At 30.3% G+C, this 23,352-nt stretch overlaps 2 protein-coding genes and 1 non-coding gene across 7 annotated transcripts; 1 reads left to right on the top strand and 2 right to left on the bottom strand.

Moving 5' to 3' along the window:
• Nucleotides 1-205: 205 nt before the first annotated feature.
• Nucleotides 206-1,703, bottom strand: LOC106755718. 2 transcript variants are annotated; one of them, XM_014637928.2, is made up of 2 exons: nt 866-1,703; nt 206-417 (listed from the first exon to the last, which is right to left on the bottom strand). In XM_014637928.2, the coding sequence occupies exon 1, from the start codon at nt 1,524-1,526 to the stop codon at nt 870-872; it is 657 nt and encodes a 218-aa protein (XP_014493414.1). In that variant the 5' UTR covers nt 1,527-1,703; the 3' UTR covers nt 206-417; nt 866-869. The 2 variants fall into 2 exon arrangements, with proteins under 2 accessions (XP_014493414.1, XP_014493413.1); XM_014637927.2 differs by having other exon boundaries at nt 206-470; nt 866-1,700.
• A 16,463-nt stretch (nt 1,704-18,166) lies between these two features.
• On the top strand, nt 18,167-18,247 carry TRNAL-AAG. Its single transcript has one exon. It is a non-coding gene; the product is annotated as a tRNA-Leu (tRNA).
• Nucleotides 18,248-19,576: 1,329 nt separating this feature from the next.
• Nucleotides 19,577-23,131, bottom strand: LOC106776477 (pentatricopeptide repeat-containing protein At1g74900, mitochondrial). Of its 4 annotated transcripts, XR_002667156.1 has the most exons (4): nt 21,429-23,131; nt 21,147-21,321; nt 19,966-20,284; nt 19,579-19,857 (listed from the first exon to the last, which is right to left on the bottom strand). XR_002667156.1 is itself a non-coding variant. In XM_022778528.1 (2 exons), exon 1 carries the CDS (start codon nt 22,914-22,916, stop codon nt 21,450-21,452), a length of 1,467 nt encoding a protein of 488 aa, XP_022634249.1. In that variant the 5' UTR covers nt 22,917-23,131; the 3' UTR covers nt 20,333-21,321; nt 21,429-21,449. The 4 variants fall into 4 exon arrangements, 1 of the variants encoding a protein (XP_022634249.1); XR_002667158.1 differs by lacking the exon at nt 19,966-20,284 and having other exon boundaries at nt 19,577-19,857; XR_002667157.1 differs by lacking the exons at nt 19,579-19,857; nt 19,966-20,284 and adding an exon at nt 20,308-20,326.
• Between the last annotated feature and the right edge of the window lie 221 nt (nt 23,132-23,352).

Below are 23,352 nucleotides of genomic sequence, written 5' to 3' on the forward strand. Positions count from 1 at the left end.
ATAACTTATGAATCAAAGGTTTACATTTTAAAGAAGGGAGACTAAACTGAACATACGCTCATAACTTAAGGACCAAAAAGAAGTTTAAACTTAAAATATAATAATATTTTTACAACATTTTAATATTATTTACATGTTATTTCGTGATTGATCTAAAATTAGTCTATAAAACTATTATAAATCAATAATAAAATAACACATAATCAGTATTAAAATATTATCGGTAAAAAGTATCATTGTGCAGAAATAAAAACCTTTGTACTTACTTTCTTTACATGTCTGAAGTTTCAACCCGTCAACATACATTGTTCTCGCAGATCAAATAAATAGAACTATAAAATTCCAATAACTTAAAGACATGCATTTCTCTGTCTCCCCTGTTTTTATCAGATTTCCAAAATCACTTCCATATCGTAGCTGCAAACGTGCTTCCGGAAGAACCATCAGTGAAACATAACCATGCATTCATGCTTCAGAACAAACACACTAACATTACTTTTTCTTCTTCATGTTTATCATTCTCCTTTACAATGTAATGTCGTGTAATGAGAAATAATATTACGATGGGATGTGATGATGTACAATTATTTATAATCTGCAACTCTTTTAGTACCATAATTTGGTGTTACGAAGCATCACGACAACATGCGAAGCCTATGCCTACCATTTTCCACTTTAGTAAACATGGCTTAAATTTTTTAATAATAAAAGAAAACCTCAAAGCTGTGTCGTTTTCACCAGAAGCACTTTTATTTTTTTTTTTACCTTACGTGACGTAGACTTTTTCGACGATAAACCTAGCTATTATTATAATAATGATAGTGAAAAATAAATAAATAATAATAAAAAGAATAATAAGGTTTACCGTTTTACGTTGTGGATGACGACCTAAGAAGTCGTTTTGTAAGGTGTGAGGTTGACGACGGTCTCTGAGAACGGGTGGCGCGTTTCAACGGTTCGACCACCGAGTCTCTGAACCGGTACGGTAACGCTTGGTTCCTCCCTCGCTTGGACCGGACCACCGGTTCTCTGTCCTCCAAAACGTCGCCGTATATATCAACAACCACCCACCTTTCTTTCCGCTTCTCTTTATTCGCTCTCTGAGTCGTTGACTCGGTACCGAGTCCCCTTTCTTCTTCCGAGTCAGACTCGTGTTTTCCAGAGACGACTCTCGCCGCTTCTATAAGTAAATCGAGAAAATTACTATCGCATCTCTGAAACGACGCTGTTTGAACGTCGTTAACTTCATCGTTAAGATTTTGGTTGTCGTGAAGTTTGTCTGAAAGTTGAAAGCTCTTGTCTGGAAAGCCTTCTTCTTGCTCTTCTTCGATGGTGTCGGTTCTAGAAGATTCTGATTCCGTGAGGGAAGAGAATCTGAGATTCAAATCGATGCCAACCCCTTTGGTAGGAAAGGAGTCTTGTTGTTCTTCTGGTTGCTCTGCAGAGGGTGGAGTGGAGGAAATTATGTTGAGAATCTTGAAGAAGCACATTTGGGTCTTCGAATAGCCGCGGCAGAAGGAAGCCATGGGAGCAAAAAAATAAAGTTTTATTTTTTATTTTTCTCAGCGCAACGGTTTTATGGATAGAATTGTGAGTGAAATTTATGCTTTGATGCGAGTCTTTGTTGCAGGGAAAGAGAATTGAAAACAGATTTATTTGTTAGGTTTTGTTAAAATTATTAAAATTATTACCTTTTGTTGGAGAGAGAAGGTGACAAGACAACAGGATAGTTTTCTTCTTCTTCTTCCTAATTTTATTAATATATATATTAAAAAATAATGACATAAATAATTATTTAAAGATTATAAATTTGAAGACAACAATTATTTAAGTATGGCGCAATACATTCGTTTTAGACCATAAAAAAATAAAAGTCTAAAAACTATAGTGTTAATATTTTTTTATTAAATTAATTATTAAATTATGTTTAAAAAAAGTTTCGAAACATATTATTACTTTATGTTTTGTGTAAAAAAAATGTGTCAAACAGTATAAATAATCCAAATTCAAATGCTATAACGAAACGTGCTTGAAACAACAGATAAAGTTAGGAAAATTTGATAAAAAACCAGAGTTTTATAAAGTTGAAGGACTAAATTGTACCTTAGTTTGAAAATGAACTAAAACCAAAATCGTCTCAAAATAAAGGGACTAAAAACATATTTAACGCTTAAATTAATTACAAAATTATGTTTAAAAAAATTGATTTCAACATTAATATACTTCTATTAAATTAATTATAATTTCATCTTTGAAAATAAAATTTATTAAATTATTATTATTTGTTAATTCCATTGATATTAAAAATAATATTCAATAAATAAATTTTTTAAATAAATTGTAATTTTCTTTAGAAAAAAATATGATAAGTTATTTATTAAATTATAATAAATTTTTTTCTATCATTTTTAAATAATATGTCATATATTAATTTCATTCCTTGGGGGAAAAAAATTGATTACTAACGAGTTTTTGATGATGTTTTAAAAGTTTTTAATTGTTTTTTTATGATGTTTCAACTGTTTTGAAGAACTAGGTTTTAATTGATCGTTTAATATGTTAAAATGCAATTTAGAAGATGTTATCTTACTATTTTAATCAATGATGTTAAATATAATTGATTAAAAGTAACAATAAGAAGTTTTTGTATATAAATATGTATGATCTCAATTATCTAGGAAGTGTGTGGCATGTAGAATTTTGATTTCTGAAGAAAGAAAGGCTAACAAACATTCTTGAAGAATAAAGAACCTCAACACTTGGAAATCAAGACAAAATGCCTTCAAGTATGGTTGGATGTGGTTAAGTGGTGACTTATTCTTGTGAAATTCATACTTGGTGTACTGTTTTCTTTACTTTTATGATAAATTTGATTCCTTTTATGTGTACTTGTTGTATAAGTGATAGAGATAATTGTGTGTAGCATCACCATAAGTAGTCATTCTTGATTGTTAGAGATTAAGATGATATAGGTGAACTTGTATATATGTGATATTTGCATCTTTATCGTGAAAATCCTTCCAAACTTGGATTATTTGGGAGAAAATTGGATGTAGACTCTATTGAGTCGAACTAATATAAAATCTTGTGTGAATCTTGCTTTTATCTCTTTACTTTTTTTTTACATATATGATTATTTGTGAAAGTTCATTTGAAACAGTTACATACACTGTGTTTTTTAAGAATTGAAAGATCATTTTCTTTTTTAATCTAGTTCACCTTTCTCATGGTTGAGGTCTATTGGTTTTAACAATATTAACACTTAAATCTCCTTACTTTCTTCTATCATAAAAATCTTCTTTTCATAGTTTTAACGTATTACATTCCTTAAATCTCTCAAGTTATCTATATGTATCAATATTCTTATCCATATTTATGGTATTTTTTTTTTATATTTATATAAACATTATTTTTATTTTTTTGGTCGAATTTGTATTATGATTAAAAATGTGTTTTTTTTATTCAATTTTATGGTTTCGCACTTTTTAGTTTATAGATTTTGTTGTCTTATTTTTCTATAGGGAGTTGTTGGTACAACGAAATTTTTGATGTCTTTTTTGTACAAAATTTAATCAACAAAGTTTATTCAATCAAATTAAGATATGAAAGACACTTGTTAAATCATTATTTCAATTTATGTTTGAGATTTAAATTATTTTCAAACAGATTTATTATTTTTTCTTACCTTCTTATAAATGTATTAAATGAGCCTAATGTTTTGTTAGTACGTTATTTTGAATAACTTAATGGTTATTATAACATTCCAAATTATTACACTTAAACAAAAACGTAATAATTTCTTTACATTAAACAATAAAATTCTGAAACCAAAATTCCTATTCTAAGTCTTAGTTCCATCTCTTCCTAGCACTCGCTCACCACTCACATCTCTATAAGCTCACATTTTTAGGCGATTATTGCAAAAGAGAAAAAAAAAATATATAAACAAATAAAAATAGTAAGTGTAAGCTAATATCAAAATAATAAAGCATGAAATTCATAAATTAGCATATAATATATTTCAATTTCAAACTAGACACAACATCTAAGCATATCATAAAAGAAAATTTTTTAGACTTGACCCTAAGGATACATGTATCATTGTCGAGCTATGACGAGTTGTGCACTTGTAGTAGCCTTTACTGCTCTATAGAGCCATTGTCAATGGATTTCATCCTATCACACACAATGTTAGTCCATTAAATGCCTTAGGCCAAGGTAAAACTCCTAGACTAGGACATTTTTGCTACTTTCGTCACACGCATCACCCTCTCTACTTGATAATGAAGGACCATCAAAGTGTCAGGATAATCCCCAAGACCAAGCTCATATAATAATACATATACTACTTGAAACAACCATCAAGAAATCCCCCATTGGAAACTCTCTTCCAAACCATACTTAACCACATACATAGCCTCAAGTATAAAACATCATATAATTTGATAAATATTACAAAACAATCATTAAATAAATTTCCGTTCATAAGAAACAGAGGAGAAGAAAACAAAAACCAAACCTGCATACAGGGCGTCAAACGCCATAATTGTGACACTCAACACCAGACCATGCTCGCCAAGCGAGCTCACCCAACGACTAGCAAGAACGCAAACAAAAAGTTCTCTAAGTCCAACTAGAACTCTCGCCCATCCCCTAAAATACAACCATCTTTCACTATTAACTTGTCGAATGAACCTAAACTCGCCTAATACCTAAAACCCTCTGAAAAATCAGTGCTCAATACCAAAAGGAAGCGCTCAGCGCCTTGGAGCCTAGTGACTCACTATTTTGACAGTGTTGAGTGCAACACAAATTCGTTCAACGCCATACCAAATTGTAACAACTTGTTTTTTTTTTAATTGTTTACGACTTGAACCTATCCAAATGTCCAATATAGTTTCTTTGTCAGTTGGATTGATGCAAAAATTGATAAGTATTTTCTTAATGATTTTAGCTTGGTATTTGTTTAGTTATTTATGATGTTTCCTCTCCTTTTCACATCAAATCATTTTTGTTTTTATAAAGATTCCCTTCATAAATATATGAGTGTTTGTCATTTTTTATTAATATATAAATAAATTTTAATATATAATTTAAACAAAATTATAAAATTAAAAAAATTACAAATTTTGAAAATAGTGACTTTTAGGCTAAAACGGATTGATAGTAAATGGTGCTGAATATTAAAACTAAATTTTACAAATTTAATAAAAGTTTAAAAAAACTGAAATTGTTTTATATAAAATATTTCAAAATAACAGTTACTTTAAAAAAAATCAACAATTATACATTTTTTAAAATTAAATAATAATTTTATTATATAAATAAAATAAAAGTGAAAAAGTATTATTTATTACTGCATGTGTATTTTGTGATTGCATCACAAAACATTTAGGATTTAATTTATTTTATAGATAATGATACTTAGATAATATCTTTTTATACAATATTTAAACATCATTTACATGACATTCTCTGATTGATTCAAAATTATTTCATAATCAATAATAATAATAACTATAAATACCATCATAAATCAATCACAAAATGACATGTAAGTACCCTTAAATGTTGTTAAAAAAATGTTATTTAAGTATATTATTTAAGATTTAAGTTATTTTATTTTGTGGTTCAAAATGTTGTTTGAGATGTGATGTAATGTAATGAGTGTCACATTGTGCACTTGAGGAAGGTTGTCGGAGAGGGTAATTGGACTGAGACAAAGGTGTCATGAAATATGACACGTGGCAAACTGGGATTACTGAAAAAAATGGACAAAGAGTCTGAAACTGGGCTTGGCCCCCCTGCATGCTGTGTGCAAATAATACTTCTTTCTTCTCTCTCTCTTTTCTGAACTCTTATGTTATGCGTCAGTCTAATGACAACCACATTCACTACCATCAGAGTCAACATCATCATCGTAACCCTTTAACCCTTCTATTTACTCTATTTACTTAAGGTAATCATAATTTAACATTAATATTTGACAATATTTTAAAACTCAAAACTATTATTTATTAAGTTTAGAATACATGAACATAATTAAAAATAAATAATAAATTAGTAAAAACATATATATATATATATATATATTTATTTATTGTGTTAAAATGTTATTAAAAAATCTATATTAAAATATTTTATTTATTTATAAATAATGTAAATTTTATTTTAATAGAATGAAACTACTAAAATAAAACGTTACATAGATTATTACTTATAAGAAATTTGATATTACTAGAGAAGGAGATTCTACATGTGAAGGACGGATTTATTTATGTTGTTACTTCATCCTTGTTCTTGCATTGAGACAACTAAAAAGATTTTCACTCTCCGATATCACATTATTTAATGTGATCATTGTAAAAGAGAAAACATATACAAATAAACAAAGACAAAAACAAGGTAAGAATTCAATACCATTTACAATTTCAACCCAGGTAATCAAACATTTTGGAACACATGGTAAACATAGACTTGATTCATCAGGATATGGTATGAATGTCGAGTTACAGAGATTCCTACACCTGTGTGGTGGAACAACCGGACCACCCCAAGTTACCACACAATGTTAGTCCTTTAAACACCCATTGTCAACTAAAGAAAACCCCATACTAGGACCTCCTGCTATTCTTACGACATGACTTATTACTCTCTAATTGAGCATGGATGATCATTAGAATGTCAAGATAAACCTCAGCTTAACTCCGACCATTCATATTAACAACACTTGAAACCACCATTAAGAATTTCACCTTATAAATTCTTTTCAAACCACACTTTACTTCAATCAGAACCTTATTCATAGACCATTCAAACATTTCATATATTATACCAAACACATATTAAATCATCAATGTAATCATTATTCACAAAAACATAAAACAAAGAAACTCAAAACTCACCAAAGGAACATGGCGCGCAACACCAGAAAACTACCACTTTAGTTTTAGAAAACTACCCCACCAGTCCTAGAAAACTACCCCTCAGTGTCAGAAAACTACCACTTAGCACTAGAGCCACTAGAATGCGGTACTCAACACCAGAAAACTACCCCTTAACGTCATATCAGTTGACAACAACTAGCTTTCTAGTTTTATTGCACTTGTGACTCATTTCCAAGAGATCAAATGTGTTTTCTAAACACTGGAATTTGTGCTAAAACATGTTTATAGTTGAAATGGAGTACCACTTTGCTCATTAGACCCGAGACTAGGTGCATTAAACCATTTGACATCTCCAAAATTACCCAAACTCAATTCTACACTTTCTAACACCAAATTTTGCAAACTAAAGGTGTTAACAAGTCATAATGGACTTAATAACATACCTCGACGCCTCATATTCATCACAACCTTTATACTTTAAGTTTTCACTAGTTAGAACCTCCAATTTAAACTAAAACGCGACAAAATAACAATCTAAGAACCATGTATCAACTCCACCTCAGATTTGGCCTAACTTGAACACTTAAACAAGTCCTAAATGACTTAAGAACTGATCCCACAGTACCGGTTTTCCCATTTAACTATTTTCTCTAGAACCCAACTGCCAAAACCCCTAAAAATACACTTTAAGCAACATTGTAACACACCAAAATGACTACCATCCCATTCTAAACCACTTATGAATTGATTCTCATCCTAAAGTTATAAAAGACCAAATTAACTATCCCAAACCATAAATCCTCACCTTAAACCAATATTTCTTTAAATAACCTCTCAAACCTTCATTTTAGACCAAAATTGACCTATAATTCTACTCATACCTTTCCCTTTAACATTTTAATCAAAATTAACACCAATAACACTACTCCAATTGCATTCACAAACTTACTCCAGCTTCACATTGAAATTACATAAATGATCAAGCATCAATCATCCATTATTCTCTATCAAACACAATTAACTCCAATACAAACATTTTATACATAGTCAACCATATATACAACAACATACATACTCACAATCACAATTTCATACATTATAATTCAATTTAAATATAAACACTAACTTTTTTTTAATCTTTTTAAAAGACTAAACTGTTCTAAAAGACCCTATACCGCTTTCACAGCTCGAAGAGTTGTATTTACATTTATAGACAACATAATCTTAATAAAAAAGAGTTATTATTACCATTGATAAGTAAAGAACTTAAAAGAATACTTAAATCATGCATGTGACAGAATCAAACATCACATGCATTGAAAGAATCCTTAGATAATCATAATTATAATTGTATGTAAAAACATATTTACATTTAAATAATTATAAAAAATTAAACTTTTATATTTTTAAAAATAGAAAGAGAATATCAAATAAATATAAAAATTTAAATGTATTAAAAGATGATTTATGATACAAGGCATGTTTCAATTCAATCTAATGTCTCATAGAGATTGAACAATCCAAAAGTGAAATATATAAATTTTTTATTTGATACACAAATTAATTTTCACTTATAATTTTTGTAGTTATTAAAAAGAAGACATCCAAGCATACAGTAAAAAAGTACTACTGCATCAACATTCACTTGTTATTGATGTTCAAGAAAGGAATTGAAGAGAGAATGGAGAAGGTGGTTAGAGTAGGGAACATAACACAAATGTGGTGGAGCCTACTTTCTTTATGCAAGAGAATGAACCTTTTTATTTCACTTAATTTAAAAAAAAAAATTATTTAGTATAAAATTAGTAAAAAAATTATTCTTATTATTTTATACCAGTAAAAACATATATACGATATGTGTAGTTATGTATATGTATACTCTCTTTTCTTTTATAACAAAATATAATAAAGTTATAATTATAAAAATAAATATAAATAAATTATACAATTTAATTATATATAATTTTTATTTATTTTATAAATAATTTTATTTATTCAATTTAGAAAAATAATTAAATTAAAAAATATTTAATTTAAATAAAACGATAATTTAAAAATAAAAATGAAAAAAATGTAGACAAAATAAATTCCTTAAAGTTATAAATAATTTGAAATATATGTACTTGAAAATGATTAAAAAGAAAGACAAATGAAAAAGTAGAAAAAAGTCATACACTATATCACGTGTTATTTTACTTTTTCTGTTTTAAATAATAAAATTCTCACCTTCATATTTTTCTGCGATTGGCATTATTATTCTATCTAATTTTTAGTTATACAAGCTTATACAGAGACAAAGTTGAGTTTCAAGAGTAAATTATACAGACAATTTTTTTTTTTAAACTTCTAATAATGATATTTCTCAGTTTTTCTTAAAAAACTTTACACATTTTTTTAATATTATATAGACAAATCATTTTAAGTTTTAAAAATATCATGCTTACAAACTGCTGAAAAGAAAATCATTATCCTTATAAAATAGGTGAATATGAATTTAGATAATATACTGAAGTGTAATTATAATTTACCCTTTCTTCAATATTCATTGTATGATTCTAGACTTCTAATGAGAACTGATATTATTTATATTGAAAACACATGAATTGGTCTGCATTTTGTCATGTTATAAAAATGTGAAGAAATTTTTGTTTATAAACATTTTTGTTTAATCTTCATAATAACCCCATTAATACACAAACAGAAGAAATACAGAATAGAAGAAAAAAATACACGTTGAAAAGGATAAAAGACAACTCACTTTAGATAAATAGGCTATGTAATTTATTTATACAAAAAATAAAAAAACAACTAAATACATATATTATTGGAAGTGTAATGTTACAGAGAAATCTTAATTTTATTTTCTTTTTCTCTTTTTATCACATAATATAATCATTTAATATATAAACATATCATTTTTATTCTGTGTTAAAATATCTATTTAATATCCATTAATATTTTTGTTGTAAGAATGTGACATTAATTTTGTAAATCTCATTTTATAATTTGGTTTGATAGAGTTGAGTTAGATTTAAAACTCATTCTTTAACATAATATCACAATCATGATTAAAGTCTATTTTAGTGATATTTTTTTGAACATTTCTATTCCATTCATTCTCAGACTGATATTAGACCACTCCATTAATTATATTCTCACGCTTGAGATATCTATACGTTAACGTGAAGAAGATATATTGAAAGTTCAGCACTAACTAGAAATAAAACCAATTAATAATATATAAGTGAAAAACAAATCTTCTTATAAACCGGTTTCGTGAGAATGAAAACTTTTTAATAAATGTATATATTATAATTGACGTTACTGTTTTATAAGATGTTATACTGTTTTTGATATGACATGTTATGGACTGGAATTGATTCAGTGGTGGTTGGCAAACAAAGTTAATCATAGCATACAAGAATCAAGGTAGAAGGTTGTTGAACTTTAACTTTCCACCTTTAATTTTTCAAGTACTACTATTACTATTATTTGTATTTTCCATTTCATAGACTCATAGCTGCTAAATAGTATACTTATTTTAAGGGAAATAGTAATTTCACGTATAAATTTTTACATTTATTTGATTTTTTTATAACTATTTTTTTTAATATGAGTTATCATTATTTTTATTTTAAAGGATTAAGGGATGAAGATAACTATTTCAAATGGGAGAATATATTATCTTGAGGTTTTTTATTCTTTCTAGTTGTAAGAATATGTCTAAGTTACATCAAATTTAAAAATACTCTCTATGTTCTAATTAATTTTAAATCGGTCTTATTTTACCATTTTTCATTTAAAAATATCTACATTTTAGCTAACATAACCAGATTTATTTATTTTTCAGAAACATGATGAAAAACACCAGTTATTTCGATCGTTTCTTCCAGTTACTTAAATTTAAAAAAAAAAAAAGAATAAAAAAATCAATTGTATTGTGTAATAGATGTAGTTGTACGTAACTGGGACATTGTGGATAATCTGCGAAACTTCCTCTCTGCGTAATGTTGTTTTTGGATAACTTAAATATTAATTCCTTATCCTAAGATAGTATATGTCTCATGAAACCACCTAACTATTATCATTTTCTGTAGTGGTGGAGCATCTAATTGCAGATGATCTAGTAGTAATAATAATAATTTATCATTTAGTTAGGATTTTACAGAAAATTTATTTATTTTCTCTTATTTTAAAAGGTGACATATATGCATTATTTATTTATGATGCTATAATATGTCTGTGTCACTAAAATTTATTGAATCTATGTTACTACTTTCTAATATGAGATTTGTTTTTTATTTTTTTAACTTCTATTAATATATGTTATTTATTCTTGTATATTTTTTTCTTCTTTTATCTAATAAATTGGAATTAAGAATTTAGAGTCAATGAGATCTGGACTATGGAGTTGAAGTCAATTGTCTATTATTTTATAAGTTGAAAAATGTTTTACTGTTTATTCTTATATTATTGTTGTTGTTTTTTTTCTTTGTATTGTGAGGTTGGCTCCAAAAAATATTCTAATATCAAAGTCAATAAACTTAGAATCTAAAACAATTAAATATTATCATCAATCTTTCTACTTCAAATATTTATTTATAGATGTTGAAATGAACTTTAGATTAACAAGGATCCAATTGATAATAATAATAATATTTTATCCAAAGTTAATTAGTTGTTTGAAATAAATTTTTGGTAACTTCTTTATTAAACTAGTTGATTTAGTCGCATAATCATAGAAATGACTTATGATTACGTTGTAGCGTATTTTAACATGTATGACGATATGATTCATAACTGGTAAAACAGTTAGACGATTAGACTTTACAAATAATCTATTTGATATCATTTGTTCACAATAGAATATTTTAGAAATATAGATATGACAATAAAGATCGAGAAGTTGAAAAAAATAATAATAATTTGGTTAAACCTCTTTAATTGTCCCTATTTTTGTGGATTTTTCCCAGTTCGATCCCCATTTTATTAGAATCTCCAATTTAGTCCTAAAAAATATTAATTTGAGTCAATTGGGCCCCTACCGTTAAATTGGCTTAACAAGGTTAAGTTTTTTATGAGTTAGGACATTGACGTGGCCAATTTTTGCCACATCACTCCTGCCACGTCAGCGTCATCTTCCCCAAAAGTATAAACCTAATAGAGATTTCAGAATGGGATTTAGGGTGGCTGCACGATTTGGTGATAACGACATTGGAGCACTGTGTGTGGAGGAATCTCGCAATGGAAGAGGAACTCGCATCTTAGGGTGGTTGCGCGATTTGGTGATAAAGGCACTGGAGTGCTTCTGCATTGCGGTGGAGGGGTGGTTGTTCGTTTTTGAGGTGTGTTTCTGGATGAGGGGAGAACTCGCGGTGGAGGTTGAACTCCGTAGAGGGGATTGCGATTAGGGTTCTTAGCATCCAGTTCGTAAGAGGATTGATATTTTGTAAGTTCCTGGATCGTGGTAGTATGATAACACTCACGGTGGCTGCTTGAACGTTTGTTGGCTTGGTGATGTTTGAACGACGACGAGGGAGGTTATGCGATTTTGGATTTCTTGGCTGATTGATTTTCTGACTCGCAGTGGTAAATGGTTTCACAATGGTGAAATTGTTTCAAAGAAGAAACAATGGTGGAAGGAGATGAAGGTGTTGTGGCGGTTCAGGGATGGCATGAATCACGACCATGAATATGGGATCTCTTTAGTTGTTGAAGGTGGTGACGAATGATGGGTTTTTGTGTTGTGCAACGGCGACTTTGAGGTGGTGCAACGAAGGCGATACTAGCATTCTCACGGTGGTTTCACGGTTGCGGTGCAACAAGGTGGTGACGACAAGATTGAAGGCTTCACAACGACTTTATGGCGGCAACGCTAGGGTTTGCTCGAGGCGGCTAGAGTTTCACTCTTGAGGGAAATTAGGGTTCGTACTGTTAGGGAAGATGACACTGATGTGGCAGGAGTGATGTGGCAAAAACTAGCCACGTCAACGTCCCAACTCATAAAAAACTTAACCTCGTTAAGCTTATTTAACGGTAGGAGCCCAATTGACTCAAATTAGCATTTCGTAGGACTAAATTGAGAATTCTAATAAAACGGGGATCGAACTGGGAAAAACCTATAAAATAGGGACAACTAAAGGAGTTTAACCTAATAATTTCAAATATATATGTTACAAAAGTTCTATTGTTCTCTTTCACCATCACATGCGAGTTTGATGAGTTCTTTAACCATGGGAAATTTAATCCACTGTTTAATCATTAATTTTTCTTTACAACCACAATATATATTATGTATAGGTTTAATACCTATTTTGGTTCCTCGGTTTGTAGGATGCGGTCAAAGTTGTCCTCCTTTTTTTTCAAAAGTTCACAATTGTTATATATTTTGCAAAAGCAATTCAAGTTGATCCTTTTCGCTTACAGCGTTAAAAAACTAACGACAAAGTTTTTCTCCTTGCCAAAATTAAATGACCTGAATTAATCCAATTAGTTGAAAAACTCAGCCAACAAGAGACTGCCACACGACAATCCTTTTTCCACTCAAACCTTAATCCTTTTTCCCTTTCTCTGTTCAACGTTGAGGTTCCCAAATTGTCGCCTCCCTATGTGCCTTCACTCTCTCCACTACTGTGTCGCGCCCCATCTACCGCCCTTCTACACTATCACCACACACCAGCTCACATTCACTCCCATCGCACCCAACACACGGTAGTCCCTCTCCCATCCGTAGTAGATGGAGCATCAGGTATTCTCAACAAGACACTGCTCCGTGCTCAGGATCCACCTCATTTGGTTTTTTTTATCACATTGAATACAAGCCTGCACCAACCATGAAGACCAACCTACAACCCCAAAAACCAGGCTTTGATGACCCTGCCCCTACCGTCTCCACTTTCAAACTCATCTGTGACCAACTCAACAACCTCAAGGCTAAGTCAAACCCAACATGGTATGCTGCCAGCAGAATCCACAATGCATTAATGTGAAAGGACAACAAATATTTGAGATCAAGTCTTCATTATTTAATGCTACAGCCTGATCTAAAAGCACTTGTTTGTGGATCGTATACTTTGGGTGTCCCAACCCTGGCATAACTAGTTGGGTAATGTTAGCAAAATGATGAAGATGAAGTTTTGATGATGTCCAAATCAAGTCAAGAGAAATGAAGATTCAAAAAGATCCTTTGAAGATTTGTTTTGCAATGGATAACTTTTATAATAATTGTGGTTTATTGTCTAGGACTTAAATTTTTATTGGTTTTGATTCCATGTAGTTTCATACTTTATAATTGATGTCCAAAGACAAAATCGCATTGTTTTAATAGATTAAAACTAGTATTAATCGATTAAAACGAGTAAAAGTTGAAAACTCAACTTTCTCTGTTTTAATAGATTAAAATACATTTTAATCTATTAGCTAATCGATTAAAATACATTTTAATCGATTAAAGCTGACCGTTGAAGTTTTCTAGCTTTTGAAAACTAGTCGTTGCACTTATTTTAATCGATTAACAGTAATATTAATCAATTAAAAGCGTAAAATGACCAATTACGAAGAATGAAAGAGTATTTGCTTGAGTCTATAGATAGACTCTCTTTATCCATCATCAACAACTCTTTCCTTGAGCTAAAATACTCAAAACTCTTTGAGAATTGTGTGCTCTTGCTCAGCTAAGGAAACTTTTGTATGTGGTGCCGGTACATTGCTACTATGGTGACAGAGGAATAGCTAGTTCGTCCTTAGTGCATTTTTGCAAAATATAGGACGATTGTGAACTTTAAAAAAATGAGGACAACTTTGAACAAACCCTACAAAGTGAGGGACCAAAATAGGTATTAAACCTTGTGTATACTACTAATAATAAAGAAGACTCAATGTACAATTTTTTTTTCATATTTATTTTTTCAATAATTACTTTTCTAAATTTAAATAATTATTTATAATAAAAATATTATTTTTCAACTTTACCTTTTTAATAACTATTATTTTAATTAAAATCATTATTCTTAATAAAATTTATAAAAATTATTTTACAATTTATTAATATTTTTATTTTAATAATTAAAAATCATTTTATAGTTCAATAAAAAATATATAATAAAAAAAACTTGAAACACTTAGTACATATAAAGAATATAAATTCTAAATATTAACAATTGTTTTTTTCAATTTGATTAACATTCTAAAACTTAAAATTTAAACCTTACCCGTCCAAGCCCAACACGCTGTCCACAAAGTCAATTTCTTCCTCCGTATATTTCTTTCTGCACTCCTATCTAAACAAATTTTCTTCTTGCAATCTTTTTTATGAAATTTAGAATTAAAAGATATTTCTAAATTATACAATCCGAAAAATAAAAGTAACTTTCAAATCGAATAATTTAAAAAATATTTTATTTTTCTAAAATGGACTTTTTGAAGATTTTAAAATCGAAAATAATTTAACTTTCAAATTAGATGCCCTCATGCCAAGTCTAATAACTTTCAAACTGTGAAATTCAAAATCAAATAATTTTGTATAATCTAATTTCTTTTTAATCTTCCTTAATTTTTAGAATCTATTTTTATTTTTTAATTCTACATTCTAAAAATAGTTTTGACTTCAAGATTAACCTAGAAAGTATTGATGATATTTACTTAATATATTTTTTTATTTAAATTAGTTCTTAGGAAAGATTTCAGTTTTCCTTCTTAGAAATTATTTATTATTTTAGATTAAGATTGAAATATTGTAAATATTCTATATTTCTTGTTCAGTGACATTTTTCTTTATATATATATATATATATATATATATATATATATATATATATATAATTGCATATATGTCACTAATTTTTAAATTTAAGTAAAAATTAATTTTGATGTTATAAATAAAGCCATTGAATAATTTTTGTATGGCATAGGTAATATTCAGGAAATTAGTCTAAATAAACCTATTGTAATAAAATAAAAATTACAAAACATATCTACTTAACAAAGTTTTTACAACTTAAAACCATTTTTATGATGGGTTCAAATTTTGTTAGAAATTACTAATTTTAATAACCCTTACTCCTAATGAGGAGAAAGAGTAAAATGATACTCGTTAAAATAGTCTGTTTTCAATATATCTCACCCAATCATAAAATAAGTTTTGAAAACTAACAATTAAAGAGAGGATAATTTTACTAGTAAGTTGATAAATTAAGTGGTAAACGTAATTATTGTACATAAATTCTTCAAAATAATGATGTATTACTATCTTATATTTAATTCAGAAATCTAATTGTGAATTGAAAGTCTCATGTTAAAAAAAAAAAAGTCATAAAAAAACAAATTCATAAAGATTGATCATTGAAAATAACATTAAATATTTTGTATAAACAACTCGTATTTTAAAAATTTAGCAACATATGTAATATAAAGGTCACCATGATTGATGCATTTGAAATAGAAGATATTCCATTTTTCATAGAGCACATGGTTTTGCAAAAGATAAAGAAATTGTTGCTCTACTTTTGAACTTAAGAGTCAATGGGTCCCGTTTGCCTTTTCCATGTAATTAATGGATTATTAGACTAAAAGAGTAAATCATATGCTTCTTTCAAATTTGGGTGTTTCTGAATTTAATTGTAGTTAGATGATGGTCACATTTGTCATTTCTATGTAATTGGTGGAGTGTTATTTAGAATGCTAAATCATGCTTCTAATTTTAAGGATTTAATACATTTTTAAAAGATGTTTTGTTCCATATATTTATTTTATCCACATCTCAACTCCAAAAAATTATTGTATTTATCACTTTATTTTGTTTATCTTTTGCATTTTGATTAGTATACCATATAATTGTTTAATTAATTATAGATTGGACGACTAGTTGTCATTAAGATACACAAATAAACCATCACCAAAATTGGAGATTCAGACAGATTAATCGATGGTTAAAATGATTAATTTTAATGCTGAACAGGATAAAATGTGATTAACAATAATTAGACTATAATAGGTCGTTGTTAATTAAAAACTCATTCTAAAATCTCTAAATATAGGTAAACTCACTCTAAAATATCTAAATATAGGCTAAGGCAAAGAGGAAGGTGATTTGCATTTACTACGCCATTAATATTTGAACTGCCAAATGTTAAATTAACTTTGACATTTAAGTATCTTTTATAGGTACCCTCCTAACTGTCTAAACGAAATTAAAAACAGTATTGAAACGTTAACAATTTACTGAATATTAAATGATTAATCTCAATCCTAAACAGTGAAATAATTACATTATTAATTAGTATTTATTATTGCATTCAACATTTTAAACCATTATTAGAATATCTTGAACCTTATTAAAAATTTAAATTAGTATATAATTTATCCAAACAAATTAATCATTAACCAATAAACCAATGAGGTGATATAATTCTCCCTATGAATTTGAATGAGTGAAGAGTTTCTCTTAAGACATTCAAATTTGAATGAATTTTAATTTTTAGATCTTTCTTTAATTATGAATTGACAAGGTAACCTAATGATATTTTAATTACACAGAAATAAAAGGAAGCAAGAAAACATTGTGGAAGTGATATTCTAGAAAAAATAGCGTATATTTATAACAACTAATTTGAATTATGATTACATTTTTAGGAGAAATATTGTTTGAGTTTGCAATATTATAGAATGATGAATTTTCTCAAACCCTAATTATAACACCATTACTAAAAAAACTCTTAATTTATGAAATGAAAAAAAGGATGGAAGACCATTTCCAAACATATTTGAGAAAAGGAAAACAAAGGGTTAAAAAATTATAAACCTAATATTTCCAATGAGAACAATGCACCATAAATAATTAATAATCGTCATTAACTTGGTTTTTTAACAACATTGGATGCTGGATTAATCATGACCTAAAATTCTCCTAGATTTTATGACACCACAGGAAGACATACCTAAATTTGTTGAATTATTTGTCCAACTTGGATTCAAGATATTTTCCTCTTATAAGCTTCAGTTTCTTTCATGATTAGAAAGAGAAGAAGAAAATTCTTGTATGAACTAAAACAACATACACCTATTATGCCAAAAGAAAAGCCTAGAATCAATAAAAAAAACTATATAATTAAAATGTTATTTTGGAAAATCACATATCACAAAATATTGAAATGTTAAATCTTTTTCATTGTTTTCTTCTATCAAAAAAGGACACCCCTATTAAAGAATAGTATCATTATGGCTAATTGAAAACTAATTAAACTCAATTTATTATATAAAAAGATAGAAATAAATAGCATCAAGTTGAGATGGCCGAGTTGGTCTAAGGCGCCAGATTAAGGTTCTGGTCCGAAAGGGCGTGGGTTCAAATCCCACTCTCAACAGCTTAAATATTTTGATTTCTCTTTTGGTTTAACAGGTAACAGAAAGAAAATTAGGACCTAATTGATCACTTCAAAAATTGGAAGACCCAATTGAAACAAACCTCCAAATATAGGGACTTCCGAACCTATTAAACCTTTTTTTTTTATATCACTTTTTGTTTTTCAAACCTAACCTTATTAATTGGGTTGACCCATTAGCATAAATTTGTTTAATTTTGGACCAATTGTTACCCAACCAAGCACATTGATTTGATGTTTGTCGGACCCAATCAAACTCATTCAACTGAAGTCTGATGAGGGATGGCTGAACAATTTCTATCTAAATCCAACTTCTTAAACCCTTCATTTTTAGTGGAATTTATTGAAAGCATTTCGATATTTTAATTAATACATAATCAATATTATTTTGGTGAAAAACTAGCCAAAAGAAAAGTCTCTCATTTTTTTTTTCTCAAAACCCTCACACCAGTAAAGTGTCATCTTGAACACCAATTTCTAGAACAAGTTGTTATGGTGTATTTAGAATACAAAAATCTACACTATATCAATTAAATGATGTTTTTATTTTATTAGAGTAATTACATTAATTATATAGCACAATGCATGTATAGAACCTAGAGAGAAATGGGGGAATGAGAATGAATGAGGATGGATACTGTCTAGGATTGTTATCCCTTTTGTCTAAAAAAATTTGTCATGCATTTAATTTTTTTTAAATTCAAATCTTTTATTTATTTTTCTAATTTTTAATGAAATTATTCAACAGACCTCTTTAAAATATAAAATAAAATAAAAAGTATTTTTAAGTATAATTAAAAACTTCATAAGAAAATATTAATGTAAATATATTTTATCTTTTAAAAAACACAAATTTTAATAAATTACACCATTAAATATAAATTATTTAAAATTAAATATTTTGAAAATTAAATTCAATTTAAAAAGTATAAATACATAAAATTAAAATCTAAACTATTTTCACATATTTTTCCCACCAGTAAATGCAATCAATGTCTTTTTAGCAACTTTATCCATGGAAAATAATAAATTTTGGTAAATCTTAACATCAAGATTGTAGAATAACCAGGTGAAAAAGATTAGAGGAAAAAAGAGAAATACTTTAACATTAAAAAAATAAATCTATTGAAGAATAATATGTTAAGACAATAGTTTCTTTTTCTAAATCCAATTACTTATGCAATTAACATAACAAACTTTACCTTCCATTATAAGGTTATTAATGATTTGCTGTAAGACTTGTAAAATTGTAAGATCCTGTACATTGTGGTAAAATAAATTTGTAAATTTTATGGGTATTTGTTTCATGAGAAGAACATTTTCACATAACTTAAAGTAAATGCTAATTTAGTTTTTAAACGTGTCAGGGGTTAATTTAACGTCTAAAATAATAAAAGTCTAATTTAGTTCACAAATGTTGGTGAGTTGATCAAATACCACAATTTGATTTCCACACAATAACTTCTCCCTAACAAATAATACAGAGAGATTACAAAGAATTCTTAATTGAAAAATGGTTGAATTTACATCAGAGGGAAGGAAGATGAATCGTGGATTAAAGAGCTCCATCATTATCTTGCCCAACATCATCCCTGCAAAGGCAATTACGCAATTACTTGATTGATGAAGCTTATTCCAAGTTACAATGGAGTACTGGCAAAACAAAGTGACAATAACAGCTATTGTATTAAAGAATCAACCTATATTCTGAAGGATGGTGCAACTGGATCATCTGCAGAACTCTTAAGAAAAGCAATGGGTGAATTCTGGGTATGCTTGAAGGAACCGAAACGGGCCACAAAATTGGCCCCTGTTAAGCATAGACCAATTTCCGAGAGCCGGCTGAATTCCGGTCGAACCAGCCGACCTATTCCGATAAATTTGGCTGGGTCGGAGTCAACAAGACCCATATTCTCATCCTTTTCAACTTGTTAGAGTGACCAAACTCAGAATTCATGCTTACCTCTTCATCCAGAAAATGCCAAGCCAATCTTGTAGCATCAACCCAATGTAGCAAAGCTGTTGCAGGCAATAGATTTCAATGTTTTGGCATCTTCAGGCCTCAAATAGGATCAAATTGTAGACACTACCTTAGCACTCACTCATAGTTGGCTAATTTGTAGTAATATTAAAAAATCGGGTAACTAGCAACCTATTGATTAATATGAATAATGGTGAATTTTGGCCTTCAATTTTATATTGTAGAGAAAAAGGTATATAATCTTCTAAACAAGCAAGCTTATGTCCTCTGAAACAGAATTTCAATTTATGTCCTCTGAAACAGAATTTCAAATTCAAAGTGGAGTTGTTTGCATATCTAACATCTCTGATCTTCACAAAAGCTCTTATATATGCAACTTTTTTCTTAAACAGTAACAAAATTAATTATAAACCTTTCAACCTTCCAGCTTTCTTAAAATCTAAAACATGTCTACCATGAAAGTTGAAAAAAATCACGGTCACAACAAATGGTGCACCTACAACCTCCACCAGCTAAAATTTTAATTTAAAAACAGTAACTCATGGCCACATGATAACTAACTACATTGTTAGCCGCTTAAATTTGCAACCATTTTTTCCCGTTTTCCTAGTGCCCTAACCACTGACAATCGTCTAGGTTTTCACATATCGATTTCGTTAAAAAATATCTAAGTAATCTCTGCCAATAAACCGAGTCCATACCCTTGTATTATATATGCAGATCCTGGGATAACATGGGAGAAAAATGCTCATAAAATAAAACTTTTTCAGCAACATGTCACATTGAAACTTGAAATTCAACATACAGTGTCAGAAACACATTGAGTTCGACACTTAAAATAATTATTTGTTCAAAAACACAAATGGAAAAAGGAAATCAAAATCGAACAATGAAACGAACCTGGATGAGAAGACCCTGAAAGCATGATTTTCAGCAAGGGTGGGTTCATCATCCACCAGTGAGTTCCCCACCCCAGATCACAGAAACTTTGTCCAAATTACAGAATGAGGAACGTGATCTCCAATACCATGCAACATGCACTTTCAACTGCTGAAAAACCATGTGGGTTGTGTTCCTGCAAGTACATACGCTACGCATCAGCACACATGAAGCAAATGAGCATAGATCAATATGATCTCAAGAACAAAAAAAATAACGCCAGAAAAGGAAACAACAACTTACCAAATCCAACTATTGAAAATCTCACAATTTCAAACGCCGAACAATACGGCCACACCTGCTCTGCATTCTCAGAATCTCTTTCGCAAAATCCTGATTCCCAGTAATAACAAGTCCATTCAACACCCTATTGAAAGTAAACTTCCGTGGCAAGAACCCTCTATCAACCATCTCCATCAACAATTTCCCAGCCACCACCAAATCCTCCGATTTCTTCCTCAAAAACATGGCACTGATCAGAACATTGTAAGTATCCAAATTGGGCAAGCAAAGCTCATCCCTCATCTTCTCAAACATCTCCAAACCCTTCTCAATCTCCCCAGCATCACAAAAGTACCTAATCACAACATTATAAGTCTGAACAGAACACCTCAAACCATGTTCCCCCATTCTTCTCATAAACCCTAATGCCCTTTCCATGTCCCCAACATGACAAAAACCTCTGATAACAACGTTGTAAGTAACCACATTCGGCACACACAACCCCTTCCTCATCATCTCCTCAAAAACCACCACCGCATTCTCCACGCTATCCTTCTTACACAAAACCTGAATCAACGCATTACACGTGGCGACACTAGGAGCCACACCCTCCTTCATCATCTCATCAAAAACCCTACGAGATTTCTTAACCTCACCCGCCACCCCAAACCCGTGAATCACAGTCGTGTAAGTCACAACATCAATCTTGCACTTCCTCTTCTTCATCTCCAAGTAAAACTCCCAAGCCTCCTTAATTTGATTACTCCGAAAATACCCTTTCAGCAATGTGTTGTACGTGACCATCGTAGGGTTTATCCCTCGCTGCACCATTTCCTTCAGAACCTGCAACGCCATCGGCGTGCGTTTGATTAAGCAATAACCGTTTGCGATTATGTTGTAGCTCACGCAATCAAGTTTGAATCTGGACCGTAACGTTTTGAGTAAGGAGTGCGCCATTTCCACACGCTTCGATTTGCAGAGGATGTCGAGGACGGTATTGAATGAGTTCAGGTCCTGGCGGCAACCGTGCTCGTGCATGGTGAGGAAGGTTCTGACGGCGCGGTGGGGTTTTCCGTTCGCGGCGTAGCGCTCGGCGAGGATGGCGAAGGTTCGGGGGGTTGGGCCGCGGCGGAGAGATCGCATGCGGCCCACTAAGGCCCATGCGGCGTTGTAGTCGTGCATGCGGGCCGCGATGTCGATGGCGTGGTCGAACGACGAGGCGCAGTGGATGTAGGCAGGGTGGCGGTCCAGGTGTTTGAAAAATTGAAGGGCCTTGGGCCCGTGGTTCCAGAGGCGCTTCAAGACCTTGTTCACGAGCTCGGGCGCCCATTGGATTGTGGGCTTGAATAGGGTCTCGGAGAGAGTGAGTGGGTCTGATTCGAGGACCAGATTGGCTATGGTGGCGTCTGAGGGCTGTTGAACTCCGTCACAGAAGGTAACCGCGTTACGTCGAAACAGAAACTGATCGTGCTTCTTCGATAGAGGGAGGAGGTGGAGACGAAAACGCATAGTAAAACAGAATATACCAAAAATCTCACAAACAAAACCCAACTTCCACACCCAAACAACACGAAAAGCAAATTAAAAACCAGTTTGGTTCCCCATACCTTTTCCGATTTCTTTCCTTACTCCAAAATCCTACTTTCGCTTTTCAATCTGATATACCACCATTCCCTCTCTCGCTGTTTATTCACTCCTTCATTCCAAAGGATCTAAGAGAAAAGAAAGCAGAGAAGAGAGAAAACGAGAAAATATAATAGAAGAGTCGAAGGAAAATGGGCCTTCTGACTCTGTCTATGCTCCTGTCTATGCTCCTTTACTTTATGGGCCTCACGATCCAGCCCAACCACAACAAATCTGGTGTCAAAGAAAAAAAAAATTAAAACTGCAGCAAATGAAAATAACACAATAATTACTAAGCCAAGCTGATTTCACTGATATAATA

The sequence above is a fragment of the Vigna radiata genome, chromosome 2 (assembly GCF_000741045.1).
Source record: "Vigna radiata var. radiata cultivar VC1973A chromosome 2, Vradiata_ver6, whole genome shotgun sequence".
NCBI lineage: Eukaryota > Viridiplantae > Streptophyta > Magnoliopsida > Fabales > Fabaceae > Vigna > Vigna radiata.

Excerpts from the sequence above, each read along its gene's own strand:
- LOC106776477 (XM_022778528.1), bottom strand. The coding sequence starts at position 22,916 with ATGCGTTTTCGTCTCCACCTCCTCCCTCTATCGAAGAAGCACGATCAG.
- LOC106755718 (XM_014637928.2), bottom strand. The coding sequence starts at position 1,526 with ATGGCTTCCTTCTGCCGCGGCTATTCGAAGACCCAAATGTGCTTCTTC.